This window comes from Scomber japonicus, chromosome 7 (genome assembly GCF_027409825.1).
Source record: "Scomber japonicus isolate fScoJap1 chromosome 7, fScoJap1.pri, whole genome shotgun sequence".
Classification (NCBI taxonomy): Eukaryota; Metazoa; Chordata; class Actinopteri; order Scombriformes; family Scombridae; genus Scomber; species Scomber japonicus.
The window spans coordinates 8,875,602-8,894,521 of NC_070584.1; the positions used below are offsets into that span (position 1 = coordinate 8,875,602).

Genomic DNA, 18,920 nt, shown 5'->3' on the forward strand with positions numbered 1-18,920 from the left:
TATAAATGTACAAGTTATCTACTTCAGAGGCCTGTCAGTAAACAACTTAAATAACAAGTAATGGTCAGTGTCTATCCATTCGTTCTCTATCTGTTTATCCTGTGTTGTTCATACTTCCAATTCACCTCAGCCCGGAACTGTGGGAAAAATCCAACCATAGGAGACAAATACAAAAATAGAAAGATTAAGCACACTCCCAAAAGAGCTCAGCTGGACCATCAGATTTGAACCCTGGACCTTCTTCTTCTTCTTCTTCTTCAAGCGCCACGCCAGCTTTAAATCATCTCTAGCTTTCTCATTCTCACCTCTTATTGTCAGCAGCAGGCTGTGGGGGACTGGAGGGCAGCTTCCAGCGGATCTGGTACTTCTCCTCCATCATGCTGTGGCTGAGAGAGATGAGGTAGCGCTCCAGGATAAGGAGGCGCTGGCGCAGACGTTGGGCGGACAGGGTGCTTTTGGCCATCTGGCCCGACAGCTTCTGCTGGTCATCGACCAGGACCATGAGACAGTCCTTCAGCTCCGTCTCATCTGCACACACACACACACACACACGTTCATTTATTTACATTTCAAGTTGTTCTTCTGCAGTTTTGAAACCAATTTCTGGCAGCAAGAGTCAATATATGTAAAAATGTATGTGCAGTTTATATTGTAACCACAAAATCAACCATTTACCAGGCAGAAGCCAGATGCTGGTAAATTAGCTTCACTGACCTGCCAATCATTGGAACTGGTAGCTGGTAAATTTCAACATTCACTAGTCATTTGGCTAGTGAACAAAATTTTAATAAGTCACCAGAAAAACAGCCTCGGCCCTTTGTGTGACTACTAAACAACGTTCACTGTCATTTTAGAAAATATTCCATACTACTCACAAAAACTCACATTTTGTGATTAAAAATATACAAAAAAAAGCAGATGATACATGACAAACAAAAACATGTAATAACTAAAAATCCTTTATGCCATTCTACAAAGATACTGCTACTCTTGAATCATTTATGTTACAATCTGCAATCTCAAACTGTCTTAAATTTTTAATATGTAACCCTCAAGGTTCAGTGCATTTCTGTTTATCAATAAAATAAACCACCAACAAAGAAAATATCTATCTATCTCAAGTTAATATATTTCATTTCATCATTACAATGACACGCCCTCATTACGTCACAGCTCTTTATTAAACTAATAGAGCTGTGTTCAAGAAAGCCTAAAAAAACCTCCTTCAGCTTTACTTGTGGCCTACACGGTTTCTTTTTTTTCCATGTGAAGAAAAAAAAAGAAGAAAAGTTTCCCTCTCTGGCTTTCATCACTGAAAATCCTTTGTCCTGATTTGGTTGGAAAGGAAAAATGTCTTCATTATGTTGCTATACGGCGGCGCTGCAGGGAAGACAAGATGGGCCAAAATAGCAGGTCTGAAATCCACTTAAGCTTTATGTAAGCCAGACTGGCCTGAGGTTGTAGGAGCCGCGCTACAGTCAGCTGTGCACGGCTGTCAGGATAGATATGTATCCCGCTCAGACACACTCCCACTATTTATTATACATCACCATCAGCTAGAAACTAACTACAGGAGAACACACACATTCATGTGGACGGCTGATCAGTTATTGCTAAAAGATCTTACATAAAAGAGGACAGGTAAAGAGAGAGAGAGAGAGAGTGGGGACATAAAATACATCCACTGCAAGGAAGCAGAGTGAATCTGTCATGTGTCCCCTGCCGCAACCTGATTTTCAACACAATAGGTCGTGTCTGAGCCCTAACTGCTGACATCAACATGTTCCAGACATCGGACCACTCAATGGAAAAGCAGGAAGTGTGCTGTTTGAACTTTAAGCATCAATGACAGAGAGCTCGTCTGTGAGGTGATCCAGTTACACTCGCTGTACAATCAGACCAGGTTCAGTCAATTTTTTTTTTTTTTTTTTTTTTAAGAAAGAAAGAAAACGAAAACTAGAGAGAGAAGTAGCCAATTAGCTACAAGCAAAAACCTACTTTTGCTAAGCATGGCCCCCCAGCAGGCCCCCCCACCCCCTCACACCAAAAGCTTATCTCCCACTACCATAACATCATCCTACCCAGCCCCACCCCCCACCCCCCCCAGCCTGCCCCCCCTTTGCCAGTAAACACATGCAGCTCGGGTGAGAGACGTTACACCGCGCTGGATCAACATTATAACGCCTACCAAGATTACACTCTGGAGGGGTAAAAATAACCACTCAGACCTGCAGACTGCAAGTTGTCATTGCAGTTTCCACACATTGCTTGCCAAGCAGGACACACACACACACACTGACACACAGACAAACACACACACACAAGCGAGGTCTGACGGACGTAAAATTGATAAACAGAGAGGGCTGGCCATGTGCGGCGAGACGGCCCCGGTATCAACGTATCCCAAGCAGACATTTGGGTTGTTGTGTGTCGGCGCGGTGTTAATTAACCTACTCGGAAATCCAAAAGGCGTAAAATAACAGAGATAAGGAGTGAAATTAAGAGAAATGAGAGCCACAGCAAGAGAAGTAGCAGCCACGACATGATAGAGTGTACTAATTCAGGCGCTCTCACCTGGCTGCCGCCCCCAGTCCCAGGTCTCTATGATGGAGTGATGTACTGATGTCGACGTCTCATCCTCCTCTTTCTTCTCTTTGTCATTGGGTTCATCCTTCTTTGGGGTTCCATAGCATTCAGCGCAATCTTCTGAAAGAGCCAAAAAACATTAACGTTAACCTTCGTCTCCTCCTTCAGGGCTCCTGAGTCATCGTTTAACAGTGTGTAGACATCTAGTGTGTTTTCCTAAATAAATGGCAGTGCAGTGGAAATGCGGGTAAATGAACGCGGCGATCTCACAGCGGCGTACCTGGGTGAGCCGATTCTTCTCCGTTGAACGTTATCTCCTCGTCTTTTACCATTTCGTTCCACATCTCGCTCAGTCCCTCCGGAGAGAACGCCCGCTGCAGGAAGAAGAGAGAAAGTCGCTTATCAAATGTTTTAAATGTTCATATATTTCCATCATTCATGTGTTTGCTTTGTAAGTTCATCTGAGTGTGTCACAGATGGGCCATTAACCTGTTTTATAATTGCAGCTTAAAAAATCCAGGGTCTCTGATTGTTTTGGCGCTACAGTATCAGCTCAAAATGTTTCCTCACGCTGCGGCATTTTTAGAAAATGATTTCAATATGTGTGATGTTGCATATATTGTTGTATATCATTCCTCTTTAAGTTCTTCCATCTGTTTCAAATGTTGAAAGAAATCTGTTGTGCAATCTTCATAACGCAGCCAAGGAAATTAACCCCAACTAAACCGAGTATCAATAGTAAGCAATTAATAGAGACTTTAAAACAGCTGCATCATCTCTTAGTTTCCAAATGACTCAAGGACACATCTGTGATAAGGTTTGGCTCATCAGAGTAGTAGTAAACTATTGATGCACAGCTTTGCTTTACTAAGACACACACACACACACACACACACACACACACACACACACACACGGAAAGTTAACTCTTGCTTTCAGGGGATCAAATGTCTCAAATGTCAAAAACAGCAGACACACAACAGTTATAACACTGTTTCTAACACTGGAGAGAGATCTAACCATGAGAAAACTTGACACCCTTCTCCAGTCTTAGTTGTGCTTTGAATGTCCAAAAGACAATTTCCAAGTTCATGGTGAGTCCAGACAGGCTTCAATTTAGCAAGGAGAAGAGCAGAGTCAGATTGTCCTATCAATCTTCTTTAAATCCATCCTATATTGACAATGCTTTATAATTACTACCAACACATGGCTGTTTTCACAACATAGATCTTTAAATAAAAAGTAAAAGTTCCCTGTATTTACTGTGTTATTATAGGTTATGCCTCTTTTCACAAGCACACATGGAAAATAATAATCATCTGTGCAAAAGGCTTGATAGAGTTACTGCTTTTAGAAATGGCTGAAAAGATGATGACGCCTTTAGTTAATCTTTATGTTTGACTCTGATCAGGTTATAATCGCAGAATTATGGATGTTTATGCTGATTAGTTCTGAGATAGTGAAAGGTATGACTCAGTAAATCACTTCAGAAAAGAAGAATCTATTCAACATTCATCAGAGAGACATCCACATTTAAAGGTTTTACAGTAGTCTTATGTGACTGGGCCCAAACAATATCATGCTGTCCTCTTAATCTGTAAAACCATATATTTTAATGAGACCCCCCCCCCCCCCCCTTCACTTGAGTAGTGTACCTGTAAGTCTATCTTCAGCCATTTGTCATGAAATCTCAGCTGAGCATCGAGGGTAAAAGATGGAGAAGGCATCTTCCCCTCTCCTCTCCTGGCTGCAAACGCAGCCAACCTGCAAGATGAAGAGATGAACAGCTGTGTTACTAATACAAGTCAAACTTACAAAGTCACCGTTAGATCTGAATTATAGTAACATGATTATCAAACTACTAGTGTGAGGTCAGGTAACATCAGCATGCACTCATCACGGCAGGTTTTCGCTTTGCTTTGAATTGCCCGCAAATGTCAACATCTATAAATTTGACAATGGACGCTTGTACTAACAAAACCTCAAGCTAGTGAACTACTTGACTTTCACAATCAGAAGAAACCGCAGTCAGCTGATATTATAAACCAAATGTAAACAAAACAGTAGCCCACCGTTAATATCTTCAGCACAGGACTGAACCACTCCCAAAATTCAATGACAGGTGTTTGATACAGAAGCTGACATTACTCTGCAACTGTTAAATCGAAATGTTGCTGCTTTTCAGCATGAATGTTTCAGGTGAAGTTACCCAAATTGCTTTATCATAAGCTGGTTAAGCTATTTCAGTGATACGTCTGAACATGCCTATATCTATAAGTTCATAAATTCAGTAATATGACTTAATTTACATATACAAGGCTCAGGTTTAGGGCCAGAGATGTATCCTTTACTGTAACGTTAAATGACGTTGAGAGCATTTAAATGCTAGCAAGGACACAGTCTCTGTTAACGTTGACACAGTGGTTATAACCAGGTTAACATATGTGTACTATTACATACACCACTGCAGCAACTAATAACACAGTGACACCGCACCAGCACGCTCATGAAGCAAAACATATTGCAAGGTAACGTTCACGTTAGCTTGGCGGCTAGGCTAACTAGCTTGCTAACGCTGAACCACTTCTCATCATCCCGGCAGCAATGAACGAGCCTCAGTGACACTGAACCGAGAGAGATGCAGCGTTTAGGAAAGTTTAATAACATAACATATAACATTTGTATTTTAATAACAAATTTTCTAAATTACCTGCGGTCTCTTCTTATGCTATTCTCGTCCCCTCAGCTGCTTTGCTGCATTAACAGGACGTGCATAATGGAATTGATTGACAGGTCGCGGACTGGGCCACTCTTATACAGTCTATGGGCACGCGGCATGGAAACAAATTACGTAGTGCTAACTGTTCGTTTGATATTTATCACCGCCGTCTCCGGAGGCGGGGTTTCACGCTACTGTGGTACCTTAGACAGGCTCTACTCCGCCCGCGTGCACTGGCGGATGTACAAAACGTACGTTCCGTCTGTATCTGAGGCGGGACTTAGGAGGGGCGGGGTTGGCCTGGAGTGAAGGCCCACTGTCCACCACTAGGGGGCGGTTCGTCTCAAGGAAAGGGTGGGGGTATTTATTTGACAGGCAGGGCTGGCACTTGTATATTGGGTGCCCCCCCTCTAACATCACTGAAAAATTAAACAGATAAATAGATGAATACATTTGCAGTGATGGTTCTAAACACACAATCACGTCTTTCATTTATTACATTATTTACTAAAACAAATCAAGTCGAAATCAACAAAAAAAACATGCAGAGGAGAATCATAAATAGACAATATTGAAATTACGTTTAAATATAATTTAAATATACCTTTAACTAGAAACAAAAATGTGCTAATTGTACAAGATTGATGAATAATACCTAACAGAAAATACAAATACAGCCTCAAAATGTGTACATTCTTTTGAAACAAATACACAACTAATAACTTAAACATCTGACTTACATATAGGCTACACACAGGCGCTTAGAGCATGGTTGAAGTTATCTCACTACAGAATGTAAAATTTCCTTTTGGTTTTGGTGCTGTCATGTCACATCAAGAAGCAGTGTTTATCCCACTGATAAAAAGTTAAATTGGGGTTCATGTTGTGTATAGTTAAGTTAGGGTTCAGAGTGACACTATACCATTAGGCTTTACAAATCTGCTGGAAATTTTTTTTGATATAAAACTGTCTTCGTGGGCATTTAGTGCCTTGCTCATGGAGACTCCAGCAGCAAGGCGAGATATTTAAGAGTGTGTTCAGCACAGTTCAGTCTGTGTCCTTAGTTTTTAGCTTAAGGTCATATTTTTGCTTCATCAGTCAGGAGGAAGACTGTAGGCAGCTTTCCAGCATTAATGGCACAATAGAGTATAGTATCCTATCCACAGTAGAAATTTGAATGTGGTATCTTTGGGATGGACTTACAGTGACTCTCATTTGATCTGTCAAAACGAATGTATAGGGGTGTGACAATAATCAAAGAAGCTTTCATATAAGTCTAACAGTTCATAGATGAAGAATCATTGTCCTTGTATGAAACTGGATCCCATATCACTGGGGAGTTTGCTGTAGAGACACTTCATTTGGAGAGTAAAGGCAGAAAAGCATGAGGGCTGCAGCCGGGTGCTCTGTCCGCGCATGCGCATTACCACATTTCCCAACCCAAACATTGATTGAGTACTGTTGACTCTCTGCTGCTAAACCAAACAAACTAAAGCCAGAAATGGCAGAAATGGCGTTAGACTCGGACATAAGCACCGTCTCGTTACCAGTTGCTGGAATAGCGATAGCTGTAATATCAAGTTTCATCAACGGGTCGACATTTGTGCTGCAAAAGAAGGGAATATTACGCTCCCGAGAACGAGGTAAACTTAAACAGCAGATAAGTAGACCAACGCGACATTTTATTAAATCATTCTTATATGAAATGAAGTAGGAGAAGCATACAAATTATATCATGAAGTTGAGAAAAGCCTGCTGAATTGTCTCTGTATTTTGTGTCCAGGAGAGTCGTACCTCGTAGACGCTGTGTGGTGGAGTGGTACAGTGGCTAGTGAGTATAGCGCCATCTGTTGACTCAGTCTCACACTCACAGTTTTTTTGCATTTGCATTGTCCCTTTCCTTCAGCATTAACAGAACCTTTCATTAAGTATTTCGTACATTTTAATATCAAATGTAATGACACAACTTTTTATGAATCTCATTTAGTGATTGTTGGTCAAATTGGGAATTTCCTGGCCTACAACGTGGCCCCTGCTGTGATAGTGACACCTCTAGGAGCCCTTGGAGTGTTATTTGGGTAAGTCCAAGACAGAATTGGATTATCTCACATTGCTTTTGATAAGTGTTTGACATTGTGATATATGGTTTGTTTAGATGAGAAATATCATTACAAAAACTGCAGCATATGTTTTGATTTTATTCAGTATCTGACAGTCACAGGCACTGAATTTGAAACTTTTTTTTCTTATTTAACTGTGGGAGGGGGTTGCAGTTTTTTTTTTTTTTTTTTTTGGTGTTGGACAATGAGTGGATAGGTTGAATCTTTCAGACACTGTAAAGTTATGGTTAATTATCAATCATTTGCAAAGCTAAAGTTGTTCTTTTTGTTGTCATGTTTTAGTTTATTCATTTGAGACAGAAAAACATAATGCATTGCAGGAGTAAAAATGATCCTGCAGATGAGAATAAAAATAAATAAATAATAATAAAAATATGAAACAACTCACCAAGCAAGAAAAAAACAAACTCAAGCAAAAACTATCTACACACAAAAAAAAAAAAAAAAATCATGAAGTGCTTTAACCTCATTATGTCACTGTAACATCTCACATCAGTGAGTAGAAACCTGCACAGTGAAGATATAAACCTGTTTGTATAAATACTTCTGGGACTCTATGAATTGCCTTAGGTGTGTTTGATAAAAGAGGCTTTTTTTATGCGTTGCAGGGCTGTGCTTGCTTCTTGGATCTTGGAGGAGCATTTAAATATCTTGGGGAAGCTGGGCTGTGTGTTATGCTGCTGCGGCTCCGTGATGCTCATCATTCATGCCCCTAAAGCGGAGGCTGTAACATCGAGGCTGGAGCTAGAGGAGAGGCTATGGGACCCAGGTGAATAAGTCAAGTTTGTTTTTGCCTATTTAGTCTCCTCTAGAGTAACAGTAACAGATAAATGTGGCCACTAGGGTTATTGAAGTGAAATACGTAGTACAATAGTGTATGTGCTATCCCAGTAAACATCTTTTCTGAGTGCATACAATAGAACAAAGTTATAAATGAAGAAATAACAAAAAAAATCTCTCTTCTCATCTTGCAGTGTTTGTAATTTACGCCCTCTTGGTGGTCCTGATGCTCGTCGTGCTAATCGTGTGGATGGCTCCAACTCACGGCACATCAAACATCATGGTCTATGTTGCCATATGTTCCCTCTTGGGAAGCTTTACCGTTCCAAGCAGCAAAGGACTTGGCTTGGCCGCACAAGACATCTTCGGTGATGGGCCTCCGAGCAGCGGGGCCCTGGCTCTCTTCCTGGGCTTGCTGGGAACGCTGGCTGTCAGCGTCCTCACGCAGTTCTACTTCATCAATAAAGCCCTGGAGTCGTTCAGCTCCAACATGTTTGAAGCCGTCTACTACGTGACGTTCACATCCACTGTGATTCTTGCTTCTGCTCTTCTCTTCAAAGAGTGGACTGCGCTAACTTTAACTGACAGCCTCGCCATGCTTTGTGGTTTGACAACAGTGTGCGTCGGGGTGGTTTTACTGCGAATATCCCAGGAGGCCTCGCTTACTTGGAAGCAGAAGGGGTTACGAGAAAAGACAGACTGATTGACATGACTTTTTATAATTCTATGACTTTTGTGCCTTTTTTTTTATAACAGTCTATACTTGAATGACCAAAGTTACAATGTGTTATATAACTGGTTCCACTCAATGTTTACTTGAATTTTATTGTGGTTTCTATTGAACTAGTTCCTAGTTACTGTGTAACCCACAAATAACCGTCAGCCACTATCATGAGACTGCTGCTTGACGTCTCACAGCTTTTTAACAGCACACTTAAAATACAGCCTGGGGACTTTAATGTTTTCACTCATTTCAAATAGACAATGTTCCTCTCAAGGGTTTTATAGACCTCTTGAATGGTTTCCCTTTCTCCCAGTGCCAGACTGCCTCAGTGCAGAAACACCTACACTGTGACTTATTCAGTGTGCCTTTGAATTATTCAGTGTAATTTCAGCAGCAGTCACTTCAGTGCCAGAGTTGTTTAGAAGATGAGTATCAACAGTGACCAGGTGTTTTGATCTAATGGGAACATTTGTAAGGCTGATATAAAAACAGCTGGTTCGTCATGACATTAAACGTGGCTACTTATTTTAGGCGTGTGATTATAAAGGTAACTGGGTTATTTATTTCTATTCCATTACAGTGTCGACACTAATTTCTATTACTGTATGTGTCAGTGATGACTGTGACTTGACAGACCACTTTAAATCTTAAACAGTTTTTTTCCGATTAAAGTGTGTGAGACGCAGTCCTTATTTAGCTCTGTTTGATAAGTGTTGATTTGCAAATAATAAAACTAAACCACAAGGGTTACATTTCAGCATACCCCACAAAATATTTTGGCTTGTACAATTATTTGCAAGAGATCTTTAATACAATTTTAAGGTTTCTGGGGGGGGGGGGGGGGGGGGAGTAATGTAAATACCTATGTTGCTATTCCTCAAGAGATATTGAAGGGCTGCAAGTAATATTTTTTTTAATTAATTAATCTTTAATTGTTTTGCCAATGATCTTTATCAAATTCTTGTCTAAAAATATCCATTGTAATTTCTTAGAGCCCAAAATAAGATCTGCTTTTTTATTTTACCCTTTGCCCACCACGCAAATATCTTCACTTTACTGATAAATTATTAAGAAACGCAAAAAATCCTCACATTTGAAAGGCTGAAAGCTGAACATGTCTCATATTGTTGCTTTAAAAATTGACTGGATCATTTCAATTATATTTATAGTTTTGTCACTCATGAGCTGACTTTAAATTATGAATTGCAATCACCACTTTCTCAATGATAACTGCTGAATTGATTGTCTTACAGACTATAAAAGTGATTTACAATAAATGATTCCTCTAAATTATTTACTAAAACGTTGGGATTAAAATAATAAGTTTAAATACCTACACGTTTTGGTTTTGATGTTATAATCCTTATTATCAGTACTGTACATTATGTTTTTTTCTGTAAACTAAGATTTTTAAATCATACTTTTGTAACTTTTTTTTATAATGTATCATGCATTTATAATTAATAAATAATTTTGTGATAACTACTCCGTGAGTCGACTTTGCATTGGGGTGCGGTGTTTTTATCTGAACTGTGGACATGCTGGAGTTCAGCCTGCGGAGGGCACACAGCTCATCGGTCACATCCCAGATAATAGGCGGAAGAGGAGGCTGGCAGTGCGGCAATCGTCCGGCTGAGTCGGTGCTGGGTGTATGAGGAGGGCACTATGTGATGGTTAGCCTCAGAGCCAGGAAGCAGCCGAGCTATTAGCAATCCTCCAGCTGCTACCAGAGTCTTCACGTCTGGGAGGGAAAAACCAAGCAGCTGCTGAACAGGTATTTAACCCACATTCACCACTTCTCAAACCTCGCAAACAACCGGACGCTCAATTTCTTAGTGAACGCTGATTGACTTCGCTAGCCAACCAGCTAGCCCGCCGCGTTAATGGGAAAGCTAATGTGGCTAACGAGCGGTTATAGTAGCTAGCAATTAGATACTAGCAAAGTTTTTTGAAATGTAATACAGTGTAGCCACGATGAAGCCACTGTCTGAGAAGAGTCTAGAGCAATGTGCTGACATGTAGTAGGTGGGTAATTCTAAAACTACAACTATGCGAAAGGGCGAGTTTTGCCCCAGGCTAGCTCGTTAGCCGCACCTAGCGTGTGTAGGTTAACATTAACCTCATTTCCTGAATTCCTGAGCCTTGACATGTGAATATATTGACAGAGCAGGTGACCGAGTTTTACAAGGCGTTTGGGAAAAATGTTCAACACCCACACAAGTGACTTATCATGCGACAGTCACTTCTGTGTGTTTATATAGGAGCAGCTGTTAGTGAAAGTTAGAGCTCCTACATGTGCTGTAACTCATGGATTCTTCTAACACACTATTAGATTATGGTTCGCCAGCTTGTACTGTCACATGTGGAAACGGTAAAGGCTTTGTTTTTAAACTGGTGTTAGAAAGATCCAACTGTGTTTTTCCTGACTTTTCACAGCAGCTTATGCACACCTTGTTGTTGTGTCTCATGTTCTCTGCTCTCAGGTGTCTGGGCTGGCCAGGACTGCACTTTGGGTCAGCATCTGCACTGTTTGGTAGTAAATGTGACAGATCGTACAAACACATCCAGCCTCACTATGGGTCAGGACAGGGGGAAGTATGATTTCTACCTTGGTCTTGGGTTGGCTATTAGCTCCAGCATCTTCATCGGAGGCAGTTTTATCCTCAAGAAGAAAGGACTTCTGAGGTTGGCAAGGAAGGGATCAATGCGGGCAGGTAATAAGCTTGGTGTGTGTGTGTGTGTGTGTGTGTGTGTGTGTGTGTGTGTGTGTGTGTGTGTGTGTGTGTGTGTGTGTGTGTGTGTGTGTGTGTTTGTACATACATCAAATGTGCATCATTCCTTCTAATCTGTCAGCAAATAACAAATGGCGCAATTTCGGCAATAAAGCAGAGGCACACCCTGCTACTTGTGCAACACACAAAAGCCGGTTATGAAGTCAAGCCAGGGGACTTGTCATTAGCACACCATGCTTACATATCAGGCTTGCCCAGTTTTGTGTGTGTGAGTCCTCAGCACTCTCTTAACACCTTTTTTTTTTACTACTAGGATGATTGCACAATTCAGATTTTGCTTACATTCAAGTGTTGTTGTTTATATGAGTTGAATCACATATGCTTAAATATGTATTCTTTGCTCCTCAGGCCAGGGTGGTCATGCATATTTAAAAGAATGGCTGTGGTGGGCTGGTTTATTATCAAGTAAGTGATGACACACATTGTGGTTGAATTAAATTGACATGTTTTTCACAGCTAAACTACACTTAATTGTTGTTTTTTAGCACTATTGGAATAGTTGAAATATGTTAATTAAAATGTAATTGAAACCATTTAACCTACAAATCCAAAAGAACTAGTTTAAACTGAGACTCCTCCATGTTTTTTTTTTGTTTTTTTTTACTTGCAAATTTCCAAACCTGTGCTTACATGGAAGAGTATCTTTTGTACTCATTGTTGGAACACTCAGACTAAATTGTGTTTACCGGCAACTCTGTCTGCCTCCATTACAACATTGTTATGCTCTCTATACTTGGCAGTTAACTTTATGGGCTTCTGTCCTCTTTATAGTGGGAGCTGGGGAAGCAGCCAACTTCGCAGCATATGCTTTCGCTCCCGCTACTCTCGTCACTCCATTGGGAGCCCTCAGCGTGCTTGTCAGGTACAGATAACTCACTGTTTGGACTAGGCAGTTAAGCCTACATAGGTTTTTTTCTCACATTTGCGTATAGATTTGCAGACGAGAGTGTAAATGTGTGTCTTTCACAGCGCCGTGCTGTCGTCGTACTTCCTGACAGAGCGGTTAAACCTGCACGGGAAGCTCGGCTGCCTGCTCAGCATCCTAGGCTCAACCACCATGGTAATTCACGCTCCACAAGAAGAAGAGATCACCAGCCTCGAGCATATGGCCAAAAAGCTGGTCGACCCAGGTAAACGACAAGCTATACATCAGAGATCCTGCCCTGTAACTTTTCCTTTCTGAGCCACAATTCATATATATATTATTAAGTATTAAAAGGTGGAAGTGAAATACATAAAATAGAGCTATTCCATATTAGAGTGTTCCCTGTTTTGTTTGATTTAAGCCTAAACATTACCACTAAGTTCATGTTTTATTCTTTTAAATTCATGTGAAGCCCAGTTTGACACCTGCATCCTCCCTTCTTTTTCTCCTAGGGTTTTTCGTTTTTGCCACACTTGTCATCATCGTGGCCCTCATCTTTATTTTTGTTGTGGGTCCCCGCCACGGTCAGACCAATATCCTCGTGTACATCACAATCTGCTCAGTGATCGGGGCGCTATCAGTATCCTGCGTCAAAGGACTGGGCATCGCCATCAAGGAAGCGATCGCCGGGGAAAACGTAGTGCAAAACCCGTTGGCATGGATCCTGCTGTTGGGTCTGGTGGCCTGCGTGAGCACTCAGATCAACTACTTGAACAAGGCTCTGGACATATTCAACACGTCCCTGGTGACCCCCATCTACTACGTGTTCTTCACCACGTCCGTGCTCACCTGCTCAGCCATCCTGTTCAAGGAGTGGGAGCACATGGGCACTGACGACGTGATCGGCACCCTCAGTGGCTTCCTAACAATCATAGTGGGCATCTTCCTGCTCCACGCCTTCAAAGACATTAGCGTCAGCTTGGCTACGCTCGCTGTGTCCATGAGGAAGGATGATCGGGCGTTCCCCGCCGCTAACGGCATGGCGTCCCACAGTACCTATGAACTACTACATAATGAGTCCAGCGAGGGCATGGAGGACAGAGAAATGGGCTTGCCTTTCGATAATGTCTCCAGAAGAAACGGGGCGATGACATCATCATAGGATGATGGTGGAAACTTTTTGCAGGCCACTAACAAAAACGCCTCCTGACTCACCAGCCATGGCATTGTTATAGGCATTGGTGTATGAAACAATAAGACAATCACCTGTGAGGGGGAAGTGACTCGGACAGACCAGTGGATTGTACTTAATGTTTTAATTTGCCTTACTTTTCTCAGAATATGACCTGCTCATATTCACTTAGTTTAAACCTTAATTTCATTCCTCTGTAGCGCTGTAAATATGTTTTGGGTTTGTTTTTTTTTAAACAAATGTTTTGTTATATGTACATGCATATCCATGCACTGACTTACTTTCTATAAATCAAAGGTTTTAATATATATATATATTCTATATGAAGTCCTGCTAAAAATGACAAAATTTAAAAAGAAAGGACTGTCACTATAATTTGGATTCTCGTGATACTTGAAAGTAACAACTATTTTTGTTGGAGGTCATTGCGAACTTTTTTTATGTGGCGTTAACATGAAAAGCTCTCGAGATGAACCCACAGATTTGTTACATATTTATTGAATTAAAATGATTAAAACATTCGAAAACACAAGGCACAGTGAATAAATGCTTAACACGAGTATGAGCTTGTTACATTTCAATTTCTTTTTAAAATGTTTTAGCATGCATGTTTAAACAATATAGAAAATACAAATTTACCTTCACCCCCCACTTAAAATAGGTCACTGTTCACCTTTAATCTTCCACCACTGCAAACCCTTTAAATATTTATCTGATAAAAACTAATTTCCCCTCCCTGATCTATATCTTTCTGCAAGTATAAAACAAAGAATAGTTCATCAAAAAAAGGGGGAAAATATCTATTCATTTCTGATAAGGCACAAGTGAATACAAAAACAATTTATTCTGACAAAAAAAAAAAGTGGCCCAACTTCCTTACATTTAATGGTCATTTACTACTAAAAGACCTAAAAGTAAATGAATAGGAATATTTGTGGATAGTCTGGTAATGCTGACAGTGTTTTGGAACTTCACGCTGGTCCGCGGTGTCGACGGCGCGCTGAGGCGCCTCAGCTGCTGGCGAGCGACTGGTGTATCGGTGGCTGGAAGCATCGGACGTGTTCCACCGGCATGTTCTCTCCGTCTCCGGATTTCAGGTACTTGTTCAGAATGGCGAAAATCTCATTGTTGAGGACTTGGAATTTGCGGATTCTGTCAACCATCTTCTTCAGTGGCTAAAAAGGGAAACGGAGCATAAAGGCTTTGTCATTAAAATGTACTTAAGTTATTTTTAAAGGGTGGTCAGTGTTACATGTGGTCATTTTTTTTATGGATTCTGGGCTTTTAAGAAGTAGTTTAACATTTTACAAAGTACACATTCGCTTTCTTAGAATTAAATGAGAAGATTGTTACCACTCTCACTCGCTTTATGTTTAGCATCTATCCTCTAACTCTCAGCTAGAAGAGATACAAGTAGTCTATAAATAAGCCCTTGTGTATCAGATTCATGTCACAGCAACAATATGCTACGATACACTGAATGGAATGGTTCAAAATAATGTGATACAGCTGATATGAAGTAACAAACACTCTAGTTTCAATTTTAAGTTGAAGGAAGTGTGACTTAGTAAGACTGATAATCCTGTCATGACCAGAACCAACAAACAGGGTTATCACAGTCATGAGTTATGAGAAAGCTGACATACTCTGTTGCCTCTCTGCTCCGTGACATTAAATACGGGGGGGAATTAGACAACAGCTGTGACACGTCAAGCATTTCGCCCGACGAGGTGCCGTTTTACAGATAGTGTGTCAGCGTTGATGTTCCCTCGCTTCTCCCGACTCACCACGCTCTTGATGACCTCGTCCTTGCCGTCGTGCTTCTGCACTTTGAGAAGGTGGTAGCTGAAGTCGAGGATGTCGAAGCGCCTCTGCTGTCCTAGGAGAGCGATGATCATACAGCCAGCCCAGTGGAGGCCGTCTCCAAAGCATTGCCTGGAGGAAAAAAAAAAAAAAAAGGAATTGTGTGAATAAAAGATGTGGCGCTGACAAATCAGGTGGTGAAAAGTAGTCTGTGTTTCTCTGCTGCACTCACTCCACTGTGAACTCGTGGGCTCCTACTGGGATGCAGTACACAAACTGCATGGCGCTCCAGAGACGGTGGAACTCCACGCACTCGTCGACGTGCATCACTCCGTTGCTGGGAAGAGGGCCGCGCCAGATGGGGTCCTCGAGGAAGCCGCGCACACGTGTGAGGATGACCTCGAACATGGACAAACCGCAGCACAGCCTCTCTTTGGTTAGAAGGTCTCCCTCACGAGCGATGGCGATTTGCTGAGAGAGAAGTGAAGCAGGAGGATTTATGTCACAAATACTGAGCACCTTACTTTATTAATATCTTCTACTTGTGATGACAGCGTCCTCTCCTGACATATTTGGACAGGTCATACCTGTGGGGTGCCCAGGCGCTCAATCAGGGGAACCAGATGCAGCGCTGTGTATTTGGCTTCCAAGCGCTTCATCTTGGCATCAAGGCGCTCCCCCTCTGCATTACAAAGAAGACAAATATAAAAGGGATGAGTCTGGTGATATTCTTCTTTTTTTTTTTATATACATATTCTATATTTAGTCAACAAATACCCTAAAAAAAAAGGCCCAGCAAAAATGCATTTAAAGTGTCCTCTGTGTTATAGAGCTGCATTGTTGTCCAAAAACTATTTAACACACATCATTGCACCACAGGTTTGTACTTATCGACACCATTAACATGGGCACTGAGGTTTATCTTGACTCAATGCCAGACACACAGTCATGGGGCTTTAAAAACTTGCTGGTATTAATCCACAGCTGAAAATAAGTCCCCAATAAATGAACCACCTACTCCCATTTGAGTAACATTTGCTACAAACTACAACGACTAGCTGTTTTAAAAACGATAAAGTCTTTTCTAAATGTGAAAGCATATATTCTATCTTGTTTTGTTAAGATTTACACAGAAAGCTGATTTTGGGCTGTGTCTGCATTCTCTGCAATCAACTGATTTACTACTCTCATCATCAAATGTTAATTTTTGCATCTAACAACTGTGCTGTGTTGAACTGTAGGATTTGTAGAGTACATGCCATGGACATTAACTAACACCTTGAAATCAAACGTTCAAATAAAACTGCTAAATAATGTTTTTCTTGTATTTACCTTTGACATGAACTCTGGGAAGAATGTTCTGGAAAGGTGCAGCATGCAGCAAATCACAAACTTCTTCCTGTGACTGGGAGGAAAATACAGCAGAAGTTATAATCTATCCTCATGAGTATCAGAAGCATAATGATTATACCATAGATGTGGTTTAAGAGCTTGAAAGAGGATGACACTTATAAACGCATTAAATTCAGTATTACACACATGATGACAAAGACGTATTTGTTCATACTAATCTACAGGTATAATCTCAACAAGGTGTGTCTGGCCTGTGAAGCGTACCAGACTCTGCTCGCTCAGCAGACAGAAGAGGAGGGCGTTTCCAACTTCTCTCAGGTTCTGGAAACACACCGTCTTGAGCTCAGCGTACTCGACAATATCCTTCAGCTGGTGGTGGAAGAACTCCAAGATACCTGAAACCAAATACGGCCCCGATTATCAAACCTTACACCTCATTTCATTTCTGTCGCACAGTTTAATCGCCTTCAAATGTCCATCATCACAGCAGCGGACCCGGCATAACCTATCCAGTTAATAAGCACGTGCACTGCTGAGGTGGCAGAGCGGCTCATTTTCTTGGACGTCAGCTCTGTGTAAAATGAAGGCGCTCAGTGTAACTAATCCTAACTGTTCTCCTGTATTTGATTTAGAAAAAGCTGAATAGGAGCAAATTGAGCTAAGCAAATATAAAACCGTGGTATTTGTTCTACTACTTCATGGAGATTTGACGCCACGTTATTTGCTGAAAAGCTTCAATTAAAATATCTTGCTCAGTGGCTTCAGAGCTGGTTGCTTTTAACTGGAGTGGTGCCTCCTCCTGGCTCACAGCATCCAATGTGGGACATTTTTGTAGTTTTTTTAGAACTTGGCTTGTTGTAAGATCAAAATAAATGCTCCCATTTCTTCAGGAAAATCTAACGGAATGCAATCGGGTGCTGATAATAACTTGGAATAAAAGAGAAGATCCTTTAAATTCAAATGCAGACGTCACATTTCCACTAACCTGGGGAGCCGTATTCGTGGCGGGGAAGCCGGCAGATCTTGGGCATCACCTCCATCAGGGTCTTCACATACTGCATTATAGTGCCCTGAAGCTACACATGAGAAGTTAAGTGTTAACCAGAATTGATATGACTAATCATTGAAGACACAAACTAACCAAAGCGACAAAAGTTCACATTTTTCTACGGTTCATTCAGTATCCCATGACATCACTCTCATTCATGACTAGCCTTCTTTTAATCCCCCTCCTCGCAGTGACGTCCTCCGTTCTGTAACAGCTACCCCAATTATGCCTTCCACACGACATCACTCATTAAAGTCCCACTCACCAGGCTTTTCACAACCTTCAGCAGTTCCTCCATCACCACGGCAATGCCCTGGTAACCCAGAAGCCTGCACATGACCTTGATGTGCGGGGGGCCCACGAAGTTTCTGTATGAGCTGTATATGCTGCTGTACGCCAGGTTCAATGTCTGCATTCAGAGGAGGAGAATTGACAAGAAGACATGATTCAATTTAGAGCATCGGCACTTATTTCATCACTTGAATAAACATTGTAATCTTCAATCATCTGTGATGCATCAGGGAGTGAGGATGAGTATTTAAAAGACAAAAAAATTGATTGTGTTTTTTTAATTAAAGCCACTGCTCACTACTCTCCTCTCCCTCATGATCAGATGGGTTCTAAAGGTAAATTCAGCCCCGTGGGCGTATTAACATCTACAGCAGGGATGAGTCACTTTGTCACAATGAAAACTCTTAACACTTTATCATCCCCAGACACAACAAAACACATTCTATGTGTGGGAAATCAAACACAATATGTAAGTGTAACATGTGAGCGCCCTACAGAGGCTACAACCCTCATGAAACCCAGACAATACACAGATCATTTTGTAATTCTTAGCACTGGTGTCAATATTCTGCTAAATGGGACAATTTATTAAAAATGGGTAAATCATGTTAGTGGTATGATGGTGGTTTATGGGTGCAAAATGAGAC

The 18,920-nt window shown here is 41.2% G+C and overlaps 4 protein-coding genes across 8 annotated transcripts in view; 2 read left to right on the forward strand and 2 right to left on the reverse strand.

Annotated features, from left to right (window-relative positions):
- Positions 1-5,345, reverse strand: part of herc2 (HECT and RLD domain containing E3 ubiquitin protein ligase 2) — a 43,112-nt gene extending 37,767 nt beyond the window's left edge. For all 5 annotated transcript variants that reach the window (XM_053322729.1, XM_053322731.1, XM_053322728.1 and 2 more), the window contains exons 1-5: positions 5,297-5,345; positions 4,242-4,350; positions 2,867-2,960; positions 2,575-2,706; positions 306-528 (exon numbers count right to left, since the gene is read on the reverse strand). In XM_053322729.1, coding sequence (XP_053178704.1) covers positions 306-528; positions 2,575-2,706; positions 2,867-2,960; positions 4,242-4,313 — 521 coding nt within the window. In that variant the 5' untranslated portion in view covers positions 4,314-4,350; positions 5,297-5,345. The remainder of the gene's footprint in view (positions 1-305; positions 529-2,574; positions 2,707-2,866; positions 2,961-4,241; positions 4,351-5,296) is intronic.
- Positions 5,346-6,815: 1,470 nt separating this feature from the next.
- On the forward strand, positions 6,816-9,738 carry nipa1 (NIPA magnesium transporter 1). The gene is made up of 5 exons (XM_053322335.1): positions 6,816-6,948; positions 7,089-7,136; positions 7,293-7,383; positions 8,034-8,194; positions 8,400-9,738. Exons 1-5 carry the CDS (start codon positions 6,816-6,818, stop codon positions 8,906-8,908), a joined length of 942 nt encoding a protein of 313 aa, XP_053178310.1. The 3' UTR covers positions 8,909-9,738.
- Positions 9,739-10,537: 799 nt separating this feature from the next.
- nipa2 (NIPA magnesium transporter 2) lies at positions 10,538-14,340 on the forward strand. Its single transcript, XM_053322739.1, has 6 exons — positions 10,538-10,703; positions 11,413-11,643; positions 12,070-12,126; positions 12,493-12,583; positions 12,691-12,851; positions 13,099-14,340. Exons 2-6 carry the CDS (start codon positions 11,505-11,507, stop codon positions 13,746-13,748), a joined length of 1,098 nt encoding a protein of 365 aa, XP_053178714.1. The 5' UTR covers positions 10,538-10,703; positions 11,413-11,504; the 3' UTR covers positions 13,749-14,340.
- cyfip1 (cytoplasmic FMR1 interacting protein 1) overlaps positions 14,259-18,920 on the reverse strand; it is a 28,046-nt gene continuing 23,384 nt past the window's right edge. The window contains exons 24-31 of the mRNA XM_053322732.1: positions 18,248-18,391; positions 17,920-18,010; positions 17,199-17,329; positions 16,914-16,986; positions 16,169-16,263; positions 15,814-16,052; positions 15,566-15,713; positions 14,259-14,953 (exon numbers count right to left, since the gene is read on the reverse strand). Coding sequence (XP_053178707.1) covers positions 14,789-14,953; positions 15,566-15,713; positions 15,814-16,052; positions 16,169-16,263; positions 16,914-16,986; positions 17,199-17,329; positions 17,920-18,010; positions 18,248-18,391 — 1,086 coding nt within the window. The 3' untranslated portion in view covers positions 14,259-14,788. The remainder of the gene's footprint in view (positions 14,954-15,565; positions 15,714-15,813; positions 16,053-16,168; positions 16,264-16,913; positions 16,987-17,198; positions 17,330-17,919; positions 18,011-18,247; positions 18,392-18,920) is intronic.